The sequence below is a fragment of the Rhopilema esculentum genome, chromosome 11, assembly GCF_057945365.1.
Source record: "Rhopilema esculentum isolate cy_ngs chromosome 11, ASM5794536v1, whole genome shotgun sequence".
Taxonomy (NCBI): domain Eukaryota; kingdom Metazoa; phylum Cnidaria; class Scyphozoa; order Rhizostomeae; family Rhizostomatidae; genus Rhopilema; species Rhopilema esculentum.
Window position 1 is genome coordinate 5,864,089 of NC_142825.1, and position 15,479 is coordinate 5,879,567.

Genomic DNA, 15,479 nt, shown 5'->3' on the forward strand with positions numbered 1-15,479 from the left:
TGTGTGTTTTTTGGAAAAGACGTTGGCGAACCCATGAGTTGATGAAAGCAACCCATCAGCACCTTGATCTGACTATACAAGTCAGCATTCGTTCTCAAAATTTGGTTCATCTTTGCCTTCCCCATTTCATCCGCATGAACAAAAACATGGAATATGTAAAGATCATATCTAAGAAAGAATCAAGGTATATTCCTTGCATACTGGTCATATCTTGCATACTGAATCAAGGTATATTCCTTGCATAGAAACTAATAAATTGTTTTAACTTAGATTTTAATAAAAACATTGTAAACTTTTACCCCTTTTTAACATACATTTTAGACTTAATATTTTCAATTGTAATGCGCCTATGAGCCCTGTGGATATATGGCGCAATATAAGTGTTTTTATTATTATTATTATTATAGTGGATAGACAGGCACCTTATGAGTGATTGGCAAGTTATCTAGCCCTGTCAGGGGTATGAAATAGAAGCTTTAAAGTAATAAACCATATAATAACTGTTTCCTCCTGTCTCTTGGCAATGCTAATAATATAAGCCCTTGGCCTTTGTGCAAAGCTCGGTTTCGTACAGACGGCTTCAGGTCCGGTCTTCGGAAACAATTATTTTAGGTTTAATTAATAAAATTAAAAGAATAATAATGAAAAATTGTGGATGGCGAAGGAGCAGCTTTTTCTCAGTTATAAGAAAGTGTCAAGCAAAATCATGCATGATGTCAAATTGCGATAATGCCAAATTGTGCCTAGCAAATTCAGAGTCAGCTCGCTTCGCTGGTCGACGGCCATTTTGAAATTGATGACGTCATCATTGAAAATTGCTGACATCGTTAAAATACTGATGTGTGTATATCATTGGAAAGCTTTTCTTCAGGCGAGCCCGAATCTAGCATTTATATTGAAGTCAGACGTATACTTATAAAGTTACAATGGTTTTGAGTCTAGGAAACATAACCTTTTTGACGTCATCGGTAACGTGACTTTGATGAATTTTTGAAAATGTTGTAAGGGCTTAAATAATTCGTTATACCATATTGTTCCATAATCAGCCGAGAAAACAAAGGTTAGGCAATGCGGTCGATGGTTGAGAGGAATGCCCTGCCTATTAATAAACCGGTAGATTTCTGCTGTTGTTGTTGTTGTCAATCTAATTTTTATTGTTGTTGCTGTAGACAACAAACATAATTTTGTATCTACCGTGTTCGGTCAAACTGTCCTGGCTTTGTCTCGAATTAAATTCACTAAAAATTTGTTCTGTTCAGGAAAGGGAGAATGGAAGCTGCGCACAGTTTGCTATCAAGTCATGGCAAACCTTATATGTCATGGCAAGGAAATTGTAGCTGAACACCTTTTGAATGAGCTGATCTTTCGGACAGTGAGTACAGTATTTTCTACACCAGCTTTAGGACATATTAATTATGGGTTGGAAAAGTTTTCTTTTCTCTCTGTTTGACATGTTTAATCCAGGCTTGACGATGAGAGGGGATTTTAGGCGGCTAGTGAGTCACTATTAGAGAAGGGGATTAACTGTTTTAAACAGTTTCTCAACTCGAAATATTGCTTGCGCTTCTTTATGTCAGTCTTCGGGGTTTAAAATGGTAAAACTCTGCATGAATAAAAACTGTTTGTTAATAATTTACACCTGTTTACGCACATATGAATGTTCTGTTAGCTCTTGGTACCTGTATCATTCTATAGATACGCGTAAGGCGATAACTGAAAATATTTTAGCCATGTCAGCAAGCAAATTACACCCCGCATGCAATACAGCAACAAATGTTAGAAACGCCCCTTTCACTCCTCCTCTCTGTGTCCAGTGTATTCAAGGTGAACATGCCCCAAAACCTGCGTAGATGTGTCCATTATTATTCATGCTTTTTTACGGGCATTCGCAGACATTTTTCATCGCTAGCTTAATAGAATGTAAGCGTTTTGGGCTTACTTCTTTGCCTCTAGCACAACCCCTTATTTAAAACATTGATTTTAACCATTGAAAAATAAAATTGTACTCTAACATGTTGTAGCATTGATGATAAAAATGAGCAGCATACTTGAAACCCAGAGCAAGATGTAGGATAGATCAATACTTCAATATTATCTAGTTTGCTAGTACTGATATGAAATTAAATCAAAGTTATTAGAGATTTTCAGATTAACACTAACCTTGAAAACAAACTATGAGCATTGTGCTTTATTCACGTTCTCCTTGATCATCTAATACAATATAAACAAAATGATTGCTGTTTGAATAGCTGAGATCAAAAATCGAGGACCAACAATTAGTTCTTTTTCAGTATGACAGTCTATTTTTCGGACAAGTGTTTAAACAAATCAAGTAACTTGAAATATCACTTTCAGTGGCTGGAAAATTGGTCAGCTAACTTTAACCTTGAAAACAGCTACAAGTATTGTGCTCAATCACGTTCACATTGATCATCTATGTTCGAATTGCTATGATAAAAAATCCAGTCTTTCTTAGTTTGACAGTTTATTTTTAGGACAAAAGTTTAAACAAATCAAGCAACTTAAAATATCGCTTTCAGTGGCTGGAAACTTTGTCGAAGCTTCGCAGGAAATCCTGATTTTTTCATTTTGCTGCCAGGAAGAGAAATCTTTTTTCAAGCCCTGCCTTAGCCCCCCTCCCAATATTTTCTAAAGTGTATTTGAAATCATGCCAAAAATTGCCCTGCTCTTGGTTCTTAGCATGCTTAGACCCCCCCCCCCAAATCATCTTAGCCTCTTAAATCTGTAATATGCTCTGTGGTGCTTTGCTATGACTGTTGATATTATTATAAAAAACTCTTATTCATGTTCTTTTTGCCTCGTGCTTAAGAATATTCAGATGTTTGCTTTAGGTTCGTTCTTATATACAGAGCACTGACAATGACAGCAGAAGTAAGAGCACAAACTCTATTGCCCCTCAACTCTTTTACTCATCTAAACCCAGCAAAACGACCTAAAGGCCCTAAAACTCATCTCGATATCATTTTTTTGTAAGTCATGTTTATTTCTTCTATAGAGGTCAGCCTTGCACAATAGAAATGCATTACTGGTGCACATGCGATTTTTTTGTTATTTGCTTGGGCTGAAAGGCAGCAAGGACAATAAAAAGAAGTTTGCTGAATTGCTACCAAAGGTTTGTTGATTGTTATTAAAGATTGAATTTTTGATAAAATAGGCCTTTCCCTGCTCAGATATCTTTTCGAAGCTTCCCAAGACCCATTACATTAATCCTAAGAATTTTCACAAGCGCATCACGAGCCTACTCGGCTGTTCAGTTGCTTTTTGTAATTCAATTCAACAGATTTTAGCATTTCAATCGCCCCACACGTGTGTCAATCTTTCACAGTATAAAGCCGGTTGGATCGCAATATTTTGTTGTTTATCTTGTCAATGCAACATTTCTTATCAACAAACAGCTTAAAGATTTCAGTAAAATGAAAATGAAAAATCCGCTATTTTGTAGACAGGAGGAGTTCGTTATCACCCTTTGACTCCATTGGTAATATTTCGTATAGGCAAGCAGCATTTATTAGGCAACATCACGTGCTTGCGTTTCTGATTGGCCTATTTTGGTCCACAACTGGGTATACATGTTTCCTATTTAAGAGTTTTTGCTTAATGTTATGACGTTTTATGTTCAGAAGAGAGTCAGGCGAAATGCTTAAATATATTTCAAAATGCTTGCTATGTTTTCAACCGTCGAAAAATTTTTACGATACTCGTTTGTAATATTATGAAAAATTGCAGGTGATGTATATTTGCATAGAAGTAATCAACAACAAGCTAAAGGAAAACGAAGAGAATTTATTGATGGCTTTATACGAATGCATCACAACGATAGTTGCTTTCCCGAAGGTAATTTTATGAAATACACAAATTTTTCCAATGACATGTTTGTAATTAACACATATTAGCCTTGCACGACATCTGATTCACTTATGTAATTTTTTCGTGTCAGCAGTGGGCGTTCTTATCGTGAAACCGACCGGATACTACATGGCCAGTACATCACGGCATACTGTGTGGATTATGAATTCTAAATGAGTTTAGCCATCGCTCTCATGAAAACGGTTGCTGGTCAATTTTTTTTTTGAATAGAGGAGCCAGCCTCGGACAAGCTAAATTTGGAAGCGAAAAGAGCTACATCGTTGCAGTCCTTTCAGATCTTGATTGATTCATTGTTTTGTATTTAGATAGATTTAAATTGAACAGTAATACAGTTATACCTGCTTAAGTCTTTTCGTTATTACACCAGTATTGTTTTTGTAGTTAGGTTTTTACAGGGTTGATTAAAAAACAAATCAATTCTAACTTTGGTTAATGATTTACAATGATGTACAGAAGAGAGTAAGACTACGATACAATATACGCTGGGAATACGCTAGGCGGAGGAAATAAGATATTGCCAGTTTGATCTGTCAGTCTGCATAAGCAGATGTTACATACTTGACTGCAAAGATGATAATTTATGATAGGGAGGTTGTGAAAAAGAGGCTGTGCTCTTACGGTTTCCTTTGCGTAGCTTCTAGGACAGCACTCTCGTGGATTGTATAGTTTTATCTTTTATTGTTTGTTTTTTTATCGTAGGGAGTTCTTATGCCTTCTTTGGCTGTTGCTTCCATTCACTGTGTCGTGGATAAGTCACAAGCCACTTATCAATATCGGTGAGTTTCTGTTTTTTGTTTTTGTTCCCCGTTTTATTTACGTTTTTGCATACGGCAGTAAGTCCCTACCTAGAAACAAGAGAACACCCCGGATTCTCTTCAACTATCTTCTCGAAAGTTCCAAGTGAAATAACCCCGAAAAATATTTTCGGAATACCAAAAAGAAAGAAAAGATGTTTGATTATTTTGTGAAAAAGTTCTTTTATCCCTGTGAATCTGATGAGTGTTAAATGTTTGACGAAAGCGCAAATGTACCCCGATGATACACCATTTTGAGTCACTATCAGGAATATGACACCCTGATTACTTCGTCAACATTACTGCTAGCCTAGAAATTTCTGAGGTACAAGAGAATTTGATAATAACAAACGAATTACGTGACCCTATAGATATTGGATGATATATTGAGTCAGCGTAAGAACTTAGATCCGAATAAAGCTTCTCCTTTTAGAAGCATAGCTGTGAAAATATTAACTGAACATTCTGATTTGTTTGCTCCATTGGTACAACTATTCATAAATTAGAGTTTAGGTAAAAGCAAATTTCCAATAGAATTAAAGAAAAGACATTAGATCTCGCTTTAAGAATGGTGATGCCTTTGCAAAAAGAATGACAGGCCCATAACAGTCTTAACGTCAGCGGCTTTATCTAAAATTTACGAAAAAACATTTTCAGGTCAAATTGCCCAAAATATTTTGTGTCCTTATCTTTGTGTGTATCGTAAAAGCTATGATATCCATTATGCACTGCTTAGTTTGATTGAAAAATGCAGATCTCTTCTAAATTTGAAAGAGATCGCAGGTGCAATTCTAATGGATCTTTGCGAAGGCGTTCGATTGTCTGAATCACGAACTACTCATTGCAGAGCTTGAAGCTTTCGGTTTCAGTAGATCTGCCCTAAAACTTGTTTATGACTATTTTTCTAATAGGAAGCAGCGAGTTAAGATCAATGGGTCATTCAGTTCCTGGCAGGAATCGGTTAAGGGGGTACCACAAGGCTTTGTTTTGGGGCCTCTGTTATTTAATGTATTGATAAACGACCTTTTCTTTTTGATGGAAAGGACTGAAATTGGCAATTATGCTGATGACACGACCATCTACGTGTGCGGTCATGAACTAGAACATATTGTGTCTAGCCTTGCTCAGAAGCTCTCTAAGTGGTTTCTTGATAACAGTATGAAACTGAATCTTGAGAAATGTCACCTTTTGATTTATGGGGAGAAAAACACTGACGTGTCAGTGCAGATTGGTGCAACAACAATAACGGAATCTGTTAAAGAAAAACTTTTAGGTTATTAGGTAACGTTGGGCAAGAACCTAGATTTCAAGGACCACGTAAACCCACTTTGTCACAAAGCTGGACAGAAGCTGCATGCACTTATGCTATATGGATGTTGAGAAACTGAGGGTTATGATGAATGCCTTCGTTGTTTCTCACTGAGGCAGGGCTTTTTTCTTCCTGGAAGCAAAATAAAAAAATCAAGATTTCCTGCGAAACTTCGACAATTTTTCTAGCCACTGAAAGTTATATTTTAAGTTGCTTGATTTGTTTTCGAACAGCAATCATTTTGTTTATACTGTATTAGATGATCAAGGAGAACGTGAATAAAGCACAATGCTCATAGTTTGTTTTCAAGGTTAAAGTTAGTAGATCTGAAAATCTATAATAACTTTGATTTAATTTCATATCAGTACTAGCAAACTAGATAATGAGTATTGATCTATCCTACATCTTGCTCTGGGTTTCATGTATGCTGCTCATTTTTATCATCAATGCTACAACATGTAAGAATACAATTTTATTTTTCAATGGTTAAAATCAATGTTTTAAATAAGGGGTTGTGCTAGAGGCAAAGATGTAAGCCCAAAACGCTTACATTCTATTAAGCCAGCGATGAAAAATGTATGCAAATGCCAGTAGAAAAGCATGAATAATAATGGACACATCCACACAGGTTTTGGGGCATGTTCACCTTGAATGCAATGGACGTAACAAGACTGACTGTCTTTAAGTGTTTTTACTTATCTAGGATGGCTATTGTAAAAAGAGAAATGAATTTTGTTTTAGCTTGCTTGAATTAAATTAGTAGCTAAAAGTCATGCACGAATTGCTGGAAATTTGGTATGACAGACGCTGATAATACCAGATGATTGTATTTGGAAAGCTAATCTTCAATTTTGCTTGTAGCGCAGAACATAAATTTTACAGTATGTACACATATCACAAAAACAGCTTTACGTAGAAAGAGAGTAACATAAATTTAATGTTCATATTAAAATCAAGCAATGGAGATTTCACTCTAAAAATTTCCTGGGAAACAGCAACAATTTACTGCAATGAATTTGCGCTAAACATTCCCTGGCATTTTCCAGCCCTGTTTCTCAGTTTAGCCACTGTCCATTTGTTTTGATGTTTCATGATAGGTCGGATATTAAGTAAATAAGCAAAATACACGAGAGAGCTTTGAGAACCGCAGACAAGGATAGCGAAGTTCAAATTTCGAAGAATTATTGACCAAAGCAGACACAGTGTCCACTCGCAACAGAAATTTTCAGTTGCTTGCTACTGAAATTTTTAACTCAAAGGAATCTCATTCCAAGTTTTATGAATAGAATCTTTGTGAAGAAAGGTACTCCATGGACCCTTCGTAGTAGCAGAAATATTTCAGCACCAAAAACAAACACGACAGGGTATGCTCTTGAAAATACACGTTTTCTTGGAGCGAAGATATGGCATACAATGCCATTATCCTTAAAAGAGTCCAAGATTTTGAATAGCTTCAATAGGGACATTAAAAACCATCAGTTTGATTGCAACTGTAGATTGTGCAAACGATTTGTTGAAAATTTAGGGTTTTTATAATAGTATTTAAGTTTTGGTTGGCATTAATGAGCAAATTAATTAGCTATACAAGAAGCCAACCTAAAATAAAAAAATTATTATTTTATTATTTTATTATTATTATTTATTTATTTATTTATTTATTTATTTATTTATTTATTTATTTATTTATTTATTTATGGGTGAGAAAGACTTTCCGCGTATGTGGGACTTGTTTTTGCCTTTTGTTTTCTTACCCAAATATTTCCATTTTCGCGTTGAAGAGCATAATTATGTCGATCTTTCCATTTTCTTGAAATCAAATTTTGAGTATCAAGATTTGGCCCTAAATATTGCTCAGTAAGTATTTATGGCTCGAGAACAGTAAATATTAATGTATTTATCTTATCTATTCAACAATTGTTAATGAAATATTTTACAATCAAAATCATTACAAGTTACCGCATCTTGAAACCACTAAAACCCCACCTGGGGTTAGTTTTTACGCTTGTGACGTAATTAGAACGTTACTCCTAGGAAACACTACATCTGTGACGTTTTACGCACGGATCAGGTCTTAGAAGTGAACAGTTTCTGTCGGTTGTCTAAAAGGACCTTCCCTGAACAATACAGTGGAATCCCGGTAGAACGAACCCCGGATATAACGAACTCTCGTTATTACGAACAAATTTTTAGGTCTCTCATCACAACTACCCTCGATATAACGAACTTTTCATAAATTTTTCATCTGTTATTTTTGATCATTTATTTTCGGTGTTCATTTATCACTTTCTCTTGGGGGAAAATCATTTTTCAATCGGTAAAACATGCCGATGATACATTTCAAGCACTGGCTGATAGACTCAGTGCACGAGATGAAAGTTTGATTGCGTCAGAAATTACTACGAATGGGTATACATGGACACTAACGAATACCCTGTTACATATGATACATTGGCAATGAGCGACGACAAAACTTTTTTGAGAGACCCAGATAGAGTAGCAGCAGAAGACAAATAAAGATGTGAAGTAATCGAAGACATCATTCAGGCACCAACTAGGAGCAAAGTGATACTTTGCCAATCTCTTGGTCCCAAATTCTGAAAGGAGCATTGAGATTTTCATTTTCAATTACCAGCCAGTTGTATTATTTGAATTAAGATTGCTTTTTTAGAGTTAATTGTGCAAGGAGGTTGGAGATAGCCTAAACAAGCCCACTGCAGTTTTTTTTAGGTGTGAACTGCGAAAGGACCCAAAAAACCTTGTCTCTCGGTATAACGAACTCCCGATATAACGAACTATTTTCTGGTTCCCTTCAGAGTTCGTTATATCAGGATTCCACTGTAGCTGGTTACATATTCAGCGGAATAAGGCTTTAAATGTTTTTTTACAGTGCCTTGTCGTATCATTACTGATAAAGCGTCTTTTTACATATTATCCTAAGAATACGACAGCAGATGAAGTATGAGCGCCTTTGCTATTGTTTGAAACTGTGGGCCTTTTACATGTTGTGGTCATGCCTGACTTCAATATCGTTATGTCTTTTCCATTCGTTTCCTTTGGTCAGGCCCATGGAGACAGATCCATGTTCAAATGAGTAGGGGTACTTCGGACAACTCACTTTGTTTTGTTTCGACGAACCTCCGATTCCATTCAGTAGGTTAACAACTGGTCGATGACGAGCGCTCTTTTGGTGCGCGCGGAGCCCTGCCAGTTGACTGTAGGCCATGTCGCAGACATTGCATACATACGGTTTCTCTCCTGTGTGGAGTCTTGTGTGATTTCGAAGTGTTGATGACTGGCTGAAGGCTTTTTTGCAAAACTTGCATTCGAACGGCTTTTCTAGCGTATGAATCCGCATGTGCGAACGAAGATTACTCCGCGAGTTGAATCCTCTGCGGCAAACAGTACACCGCAAACGGCCAGGCAGTAATGCTACTTTGTTGCTTCTGATTATGCGGTTCATCATAGCTGGAGAAAAATGTTTTAAATCAAAGTATAAGTAAGAAAATAAAGATATATTTTTGAGACATACAAAAATTCACTAAATCACATTTTTGGCACTTGTTTCTCCTGGAATAGGAGTCAAACTCTCGACCCGCGGGTCTCCGCCTGCTGCTGGCACAACGATATCTGACCCGCAAAACAATTGCATATTACTATTATTAAAAGCCTTCTCTTTTTCAGTGCTCACGCTTATTATTTTTAAAAAACCATTTTTTTCTTATTAGTTTTTGTTTACCTAGCTCATTGTTATTCATTTTTATTTGTGCAAAGAATATTTACAATAGCCTGGCAATCAAGGTTTGAATATAACTTTCAAATAACTCCTTATGATTTGGCCCTCTGCTCGGATCATGTCTTGCGTTTAACGCCTTTGCGGTTGAGTTTGACACCCCTACGCTGAAAATTTGAAAATGGTTTGATTTGAAAATCTATGATTTGAAAATTTATATTAAATGGTTGATAAAGGGAAAGGCAGGGCGTATTTCTATGAATTATTTACATCCTACATATCCTAGAAAGAGTTTAGACAATCGACTGTGCACGGTAATGACTTTTTGGATTTTGGGCCTAATTTTGTTTCGATCTTTTCCATTCATATTGTGATTACCCTCATCAAATCATTTTAAAGTCACCCTGTTAGCCATACACTTGGACTAAAATTGATTTTACTCTGTTATAACCATCCACGAAATATCCACGAATCATTTAAGCATTTGCCATGATAGCATGGGCCAAATTTCTCCTTCTTCCAAGAAGTAGTTATATTGTCATCATTTCGTGTGTTATGCCATGCTAGTTTCTAGCTTTGGTTAAGTTTCCCCTTTCCTTGCAATAAGAAGATATTTTTAGGTAATTTTGTGCATCTTGTAATTTTCCTATGGTTGTTGTGATATCGTGATGTTTATGATATCTTATAATGTCTTGAAGCCAGCCATACCATTGTGAATAATCTCTTAATCAGGTGGTTTCGTTTCCATGTCAATTCACACATTTAAACAAATTGGCGACATAAATTAAGCAACATTTTTTTCCCCGTTAAATCTATTCAATACCTGTGCCATTATTTCCAGTCACTGACCTTTTTTCTCAGTTTTCCTTTTCGCTGCATCATCACTTATGTAACTTGACACTGGGATGCCAAGGAACTGGTTAGTTGTGTTTCCATACCACACCAGAAGCTCTTGATGTGGTGGTATGTCTTTTATGGCGCGGTAGTAGATGTTTTCTCCTATCTGCACCAGCTCTAGGTTCTGCTCTTGATCGAAACGTGAGCATTGAACATAGCAAAGCCAGTTCTTATGAAGCTCATCCTTTCCATCAACAAAATGTGTCAACTGGCCGCATTCATCGAATATCTGCGATTTAATTTATTTTGTTACAATTACCATCTTCTGTTTCACCAAAGAGAGTGATAGTATGTTATGTTTGCCATGAAATATTTTTTCTAATAAATATTACTATTCATAGTTTGATATTAAATTGCCTATCAGTCTCAAAATAATTTATTGCAATATTGGTTATTGCAATAACAGTCATTAATATCATAACATTCAATGAACTTTTGTGGAATTTTCAGACATGATATTAACTGCTATCAAAATTCATCAGCGCAGCCTTTGTTTTTGAAATAAAAGATCATAATGGAAATTTCATTGATAAATTTGATTCCATGCTTTTCCATGAATGGATGTCGGATTGTATGATATAGTATGGTGCTCACGAGTCGTCATTTTGGACAATAAGCTCAGTCATCATAGAATAAACGTGTTTTATATTTTTGGTGGTTGTTCGTATCATTGCTCCATAGCGATTATGCTGATCATTTCTTTATAATCATCTTGCATAGTAAGAGGGTTTGCGTGATGTCATTTGACGTTAGGTCAAATGTAGGTACATCATGGAGTGGCTCAAGATTGTTGAAGAGTATCATGGTAACTATTATGTAAAAACGAATTTTATTCAAGTGACAAATTCAACAAATTAGCCGCCATAGGAATAAAGCCCATCAATGTTGACGTAACTCCCTTTTTATGAAAGCGACTTGACCTCGCAACATAATACCTATAACAGAAGCCATAAATTTATCAAGTGTACATATTTACCTCCCAGCTGAAATTGTTTGGCTCGCCAAGGCTCAGGTTTGTTGCCTTTATTATGCGTCCAGTGTAAGGCCCCATCTGAGTGCCCTCTTTTATCCACATAGTGGAAAAAACACCAAGTTTCTCACAAGGTATGTTAGAATGATCAATTTCCACTTGTTCTGGAAGTATAAGGTGCTCTTTTGGAAAGTAATCAGCTGTTGAGGTAGAAATACAGCTGATTTATCTCCTGGCTCAATGTGTGTATGTCAAGGTGCAGTACAACTACAATATATTTCTGCATGATACATAATGAGCATACACGTATGAAAAGTACTGAAGCGAAAGAAAGTATTCAAAAATGAAATGACGGGGTGCTATGCAGCTACGAGTAAGGTTACATGCAGAATTATCCTTTTTTCTCTGCATGTGTACCGTTACATTGCATTGATACGGTACAAGTTGCATTGATACAGTACACCATTGCATTAAAATCTTCTGTTGTTTAGTTGGGTATCAAACTTTTATCGGCGTCCATCTTTATTTTAAATTGTAAGAAAATAATGAACAGCGCATCACATTGACATTTTTAAGGTGGAAGTAGTCACTTACTATTTGGGCCTTTTCTAATTTTATTTATTTATTTGTACAAGGAAATGTTTTCAGTCCTAGAGGTATTGTTATCAAATACGCAGATCAAAATGAAAAAATATACGCAGATCGTGAAAATGAACTATTAAAAGTATGGAATAATTAAGATTATTAGATTAATATAAATAATGTCAATCTAAGATTGTTTTTTGGGTTAATTTATCGTTTCTAGAATAGATCTGTCGCTATTGATTTATGGCTGGAACTCACAAAATAAACCAAGGTATTCCCACTATTTCCTGTGTTATTCAAAGAGGCAAATGCACTTGTCTTTGCCATGACTCCAATTGCATCACATCAAAGATGTCATGTCTACTTCGAATAAGAATTTTTCTGTATAAAAAAGTTTTATATGCTCGGTTGAATACTGGAGAAATTGTAAGGGAAAATATTTCATCTGACTAACAATGGCCGAAATCAGGGAAGCTTTTCCTCTGAGAGAACCCTGAAATCAACCGAGTGTATGTTTTGAAATTCTCTGCTGGCTTTGGTTTGAGGCGGTACAACATTGCATTCATGTACCGAACTCGGGACGATTGACAGCGGTACAACATTGCATCCGTGTACCGGACTCGGAACGATTGATAGCCGAGTTCTCGCGCGTTAGAGCCCCTTGTTTACAGATGATTTTACAAGGGCAATTTAGAGTGTTAACAGCTTTTTTGACGATGAATTAAGACAGCTATCTAACTATGTTTCTACTGGAACTATTAGCTGCAATGACACTATTCGGATACAGCAAGCATATGGACTACATCCATGGCCAAGAGCACATGATTCTCCCAAGGTTTTAAATGCTGAAGATTCCCTTTAAATTTCATACTCTTAGATTAAGAGCCAATAAATTCGCATTTTAACTCTCAGGAAAATTAATTATGTTTCCACTATTTGTCCCCCAAACGGCAGCAAAGCAATTTCCTTGAAGTTCGAATTTAAAACATCGATTTAAATCATTGTGTAGGGCGACATGGTTTCGTTAGCTGGCCTGTATGAGTTGCACGATAGCCGGCAACAAACTTCTTGTTATTTTAAATCCCCTGTATGACGTTTCTTCGTATGTTTTGCAGTTTTTGAACAGCTTGAGTACTTTGTTAAAAAAGCTTTTTGCTGGATATTTTGTTCTTCTACGAACAGCTTTCTAATTACTTCCCTGTGAAATATTAATATCGCTATCAAAGTGGAATTGTGAAATTCGAGCTTTTGCTTCTCCTGGCTTTGTTTTATGCTATAGGCTGTGGAACAAACCCACACAAAGTGTTTTAAAGAAGGGCTTGTTTTCACCTCTCCGTTGAATTAACAACTCCGCGAATACGCAAAGTATACTTTATATTACTTTAACACGCTAGTAATGCATGGAATATGATCTTCAACTAATGAATTAGCACTAAGCAGAATTCAGTAAGTCTTGTTAATTTTATACTTATGTTTACACTTTGATTTCACATTCTAGAAAGTTAGTTTATCCTTTTTATATTGTTGTCATTTCTGCAGAAAAACTGCTCACATGAAGGAACAACGAGTAAACAGGCACCTGGCTGCTTTGTTTTCCAGAAAAATCGAACGGTGTAATAAATATCATGGCCACTATCTTTTTACCCAAAACAGTCGCTACAAACCCAGAGGAAAAAGGAAAGTTCCTATGGCAATAGTTCTGTTATTGCCAACATTTCGATATGTCCCTGATAAAGTCGGTAACACAGACGTTTTATTCTTTCATTGGCATTACACGGCAGTAAATTACATCGACAAAATAATCTATAGGCTTCAAAGCAACAACAATATTACATGATGTTTTGTGATATCGGTACATTTAAGGCAGTTTTTCCAAATAGTCTGTAGCCAAATGGTGTAGCAATGTAATGTTATTTGCTGTTATGTAATGATGTGACAAATAACCAGAGTGCTGTTGCTTTTGTGACATTATGGCAAATTTGTCACTGTCCGTCTGACTAGCTTTTAAGATCAACTTAACATATGTAGTTATGACTCGGAAAGCTCTTCAAAATAATTATTATAATAATAACAAAGAATCATTTGTTAATCAACATTATTCCGCAAATACAATCGCTGTCAGAGTAGAAATTTATTTCTGGATGGTAACGAAAAACGATAATATTTTTTTGATTCTCACAAGGAATTTTATGAATCATATTGCGAATCTATGTATTTTCAGTCTTTTACAACTCTATATTATCAAACGATCAAATAGATATATTGTTTTTTGTCAAGCATGCGCACATGTCAACTTAACCTTCTCAAAAACACTCGAAAACACATTCATATATTCTGCTGTACGTTTCTTAGTTTTTGCTCTTCTCATCTACACTTCTTTATCGCTCTGTAACTTTTCACGTTCATTTGCAATGGCCTTTAATTGTTCATTATACGATTTCAACGTATGCCGAGAATTTTTTGAACGCAATAGCGCGATATTAACGTCCGTCGTGGTTAACAGATACTTTTTTAAAAATGTTTGTTAAATTCAAGGGGTCGCTAAACAGCAAATGATTATGAAAAGCAGTAGTATAGTGAGTTATTACAAGATTACTAAGCGCTTTTCAGCTTGAGGACCGAGACAAAATCATAGAAAATTGACTTGAAACAAGCTGACAAACCTGGCTGATCGTCATCAAAGGGCAGTGAGGAAACTGAGTGATCATCTCTGATTTTGCAGATTGTCCGCTTCTTCCCGTATAAATAGTTGTGTATCAAATCAGGCGAGATCTTGAAAATTCGCTTTTCCATTCTTTGAACAGTCACTATGAGAAATTATCTCTGCCGTTTGGTTTTTTAGCCACGTTAAGATACTTTCTAAGTGCCGACACTCGATTGCGACAACGAGCCGACTCGTTCACTGCTGGTTTCACTTCATCAAAACCATGTCTTAATCATAGCATTTTAATATTAGCGAGTATGGGTACATTGCTTAAGTACATGAAATCGTACATTCACCCTGTTAACCCGCTGCTCTTGAAAATTTTAAGAGTAAAACTTATTATTTTGCCTGACGTATATTAAAGGGCGGAACACCTGTTTGAGCTGTGACACTGCACATGCGTCGTTAGTGACTTTCTGATTCGTCAAATCCTCTGCTAAATATTTCATGGTAAGGAAGTTGTTTCATTGCCGTTGTTTTGAATAGATAAGTCATACTGGCGATATTTTGCATCTTCATGACCAGGGGTTTTTTCCAACCTACTTAAGATATCGAGTTGATTGAGCCGAATCAAGCTTGTTAAATGTCGATTTTAGATTTAC

General features: G+C 36.0%; 2 protein-coding genes across 4 annotated transcripts in view; one reads left to right on the forward strand and one right to left on the reverse strand.

Annotated features, from left to right (window-relative positions):
* Positions 1-15,479, forward strand: part of LOC135693959 (unhealthy ribosome biogenesis protein 2 homolog) — a 61,867-nt gene that overhangs the window by 29,267 nt on the left and 17,121 nt on the right. For 2 of the 3 annotated variants that reach the window (XM_065212554.2, XM_065212555.2), the window contains exons 25-28: positions 1,260-1,372; positions 3,017-3,133; positions 3,748-3,855; positions 4,588-4,664. In XM_065212554.2, coding sequence (XP_065068626.2) covers positions 1,260-1,372; positions 3,017-3,133; positions 3,748-3,855; positions 4,588-4,664 — 415 coding nt within the window. Of the gene's footprint in view, positions 1-1,259; positions 1,373-3,016; positions 3,134-3,747; positions 3,856-4,587; positions 4,665-13,712; positions 14,849-15,479 lie in introns of those variants that run through there. The other variant, XM_065212557.2, reaches the window with a different exon arrangement.
* LOC135693969 (PR domain zinc finger protein 12) lies at positions 7,633-14,967 on the reverse strand. Its single transcript, XM_065212579.2, has 4 exons — positions 14,837-14,967; positions 11,595-11,788; positions 10,571-10,847; positions 7,633-9,456 (listed from the first exon to the last, which is right to left on the reverse strand). The coding sequence occupies exons 1-4, from the start codon at positions 14,964-14,966 to the stop codon at positions 8,987-8,989; spliced, it is 1,071 nt and encodes a 356-aa protein (XP_065068651.1). The 5' UTR covers position 14,967; the 3' UTR covers positions 7,633-8,986.

Excerpts from the sequence above, each read along its gene's own strand:
- LOC135693969 (XM_065212579.2), bottom strand. The coding sequence starts at position 14,966 with ATGGAAAAGCGAATTTTCAAGATCTCGCCTGATTTGATACACAACTAT. Across the intron at positions 11,789-14,836 it reads CTTTGATGACGATCAGCCAG|CTGATTACTTTCCAAAAGAG; the intron begins GTTTGTCAGCTT and ends CTACCTCAACAG. Across the intron at positions 10,848-11,594 it reads CAAACAATTTCAGCTGGGAG|ATATTCGATGAATGCGGCCA; the intron begins GTAAATATGTAC and ends ATTAAATCGCAG.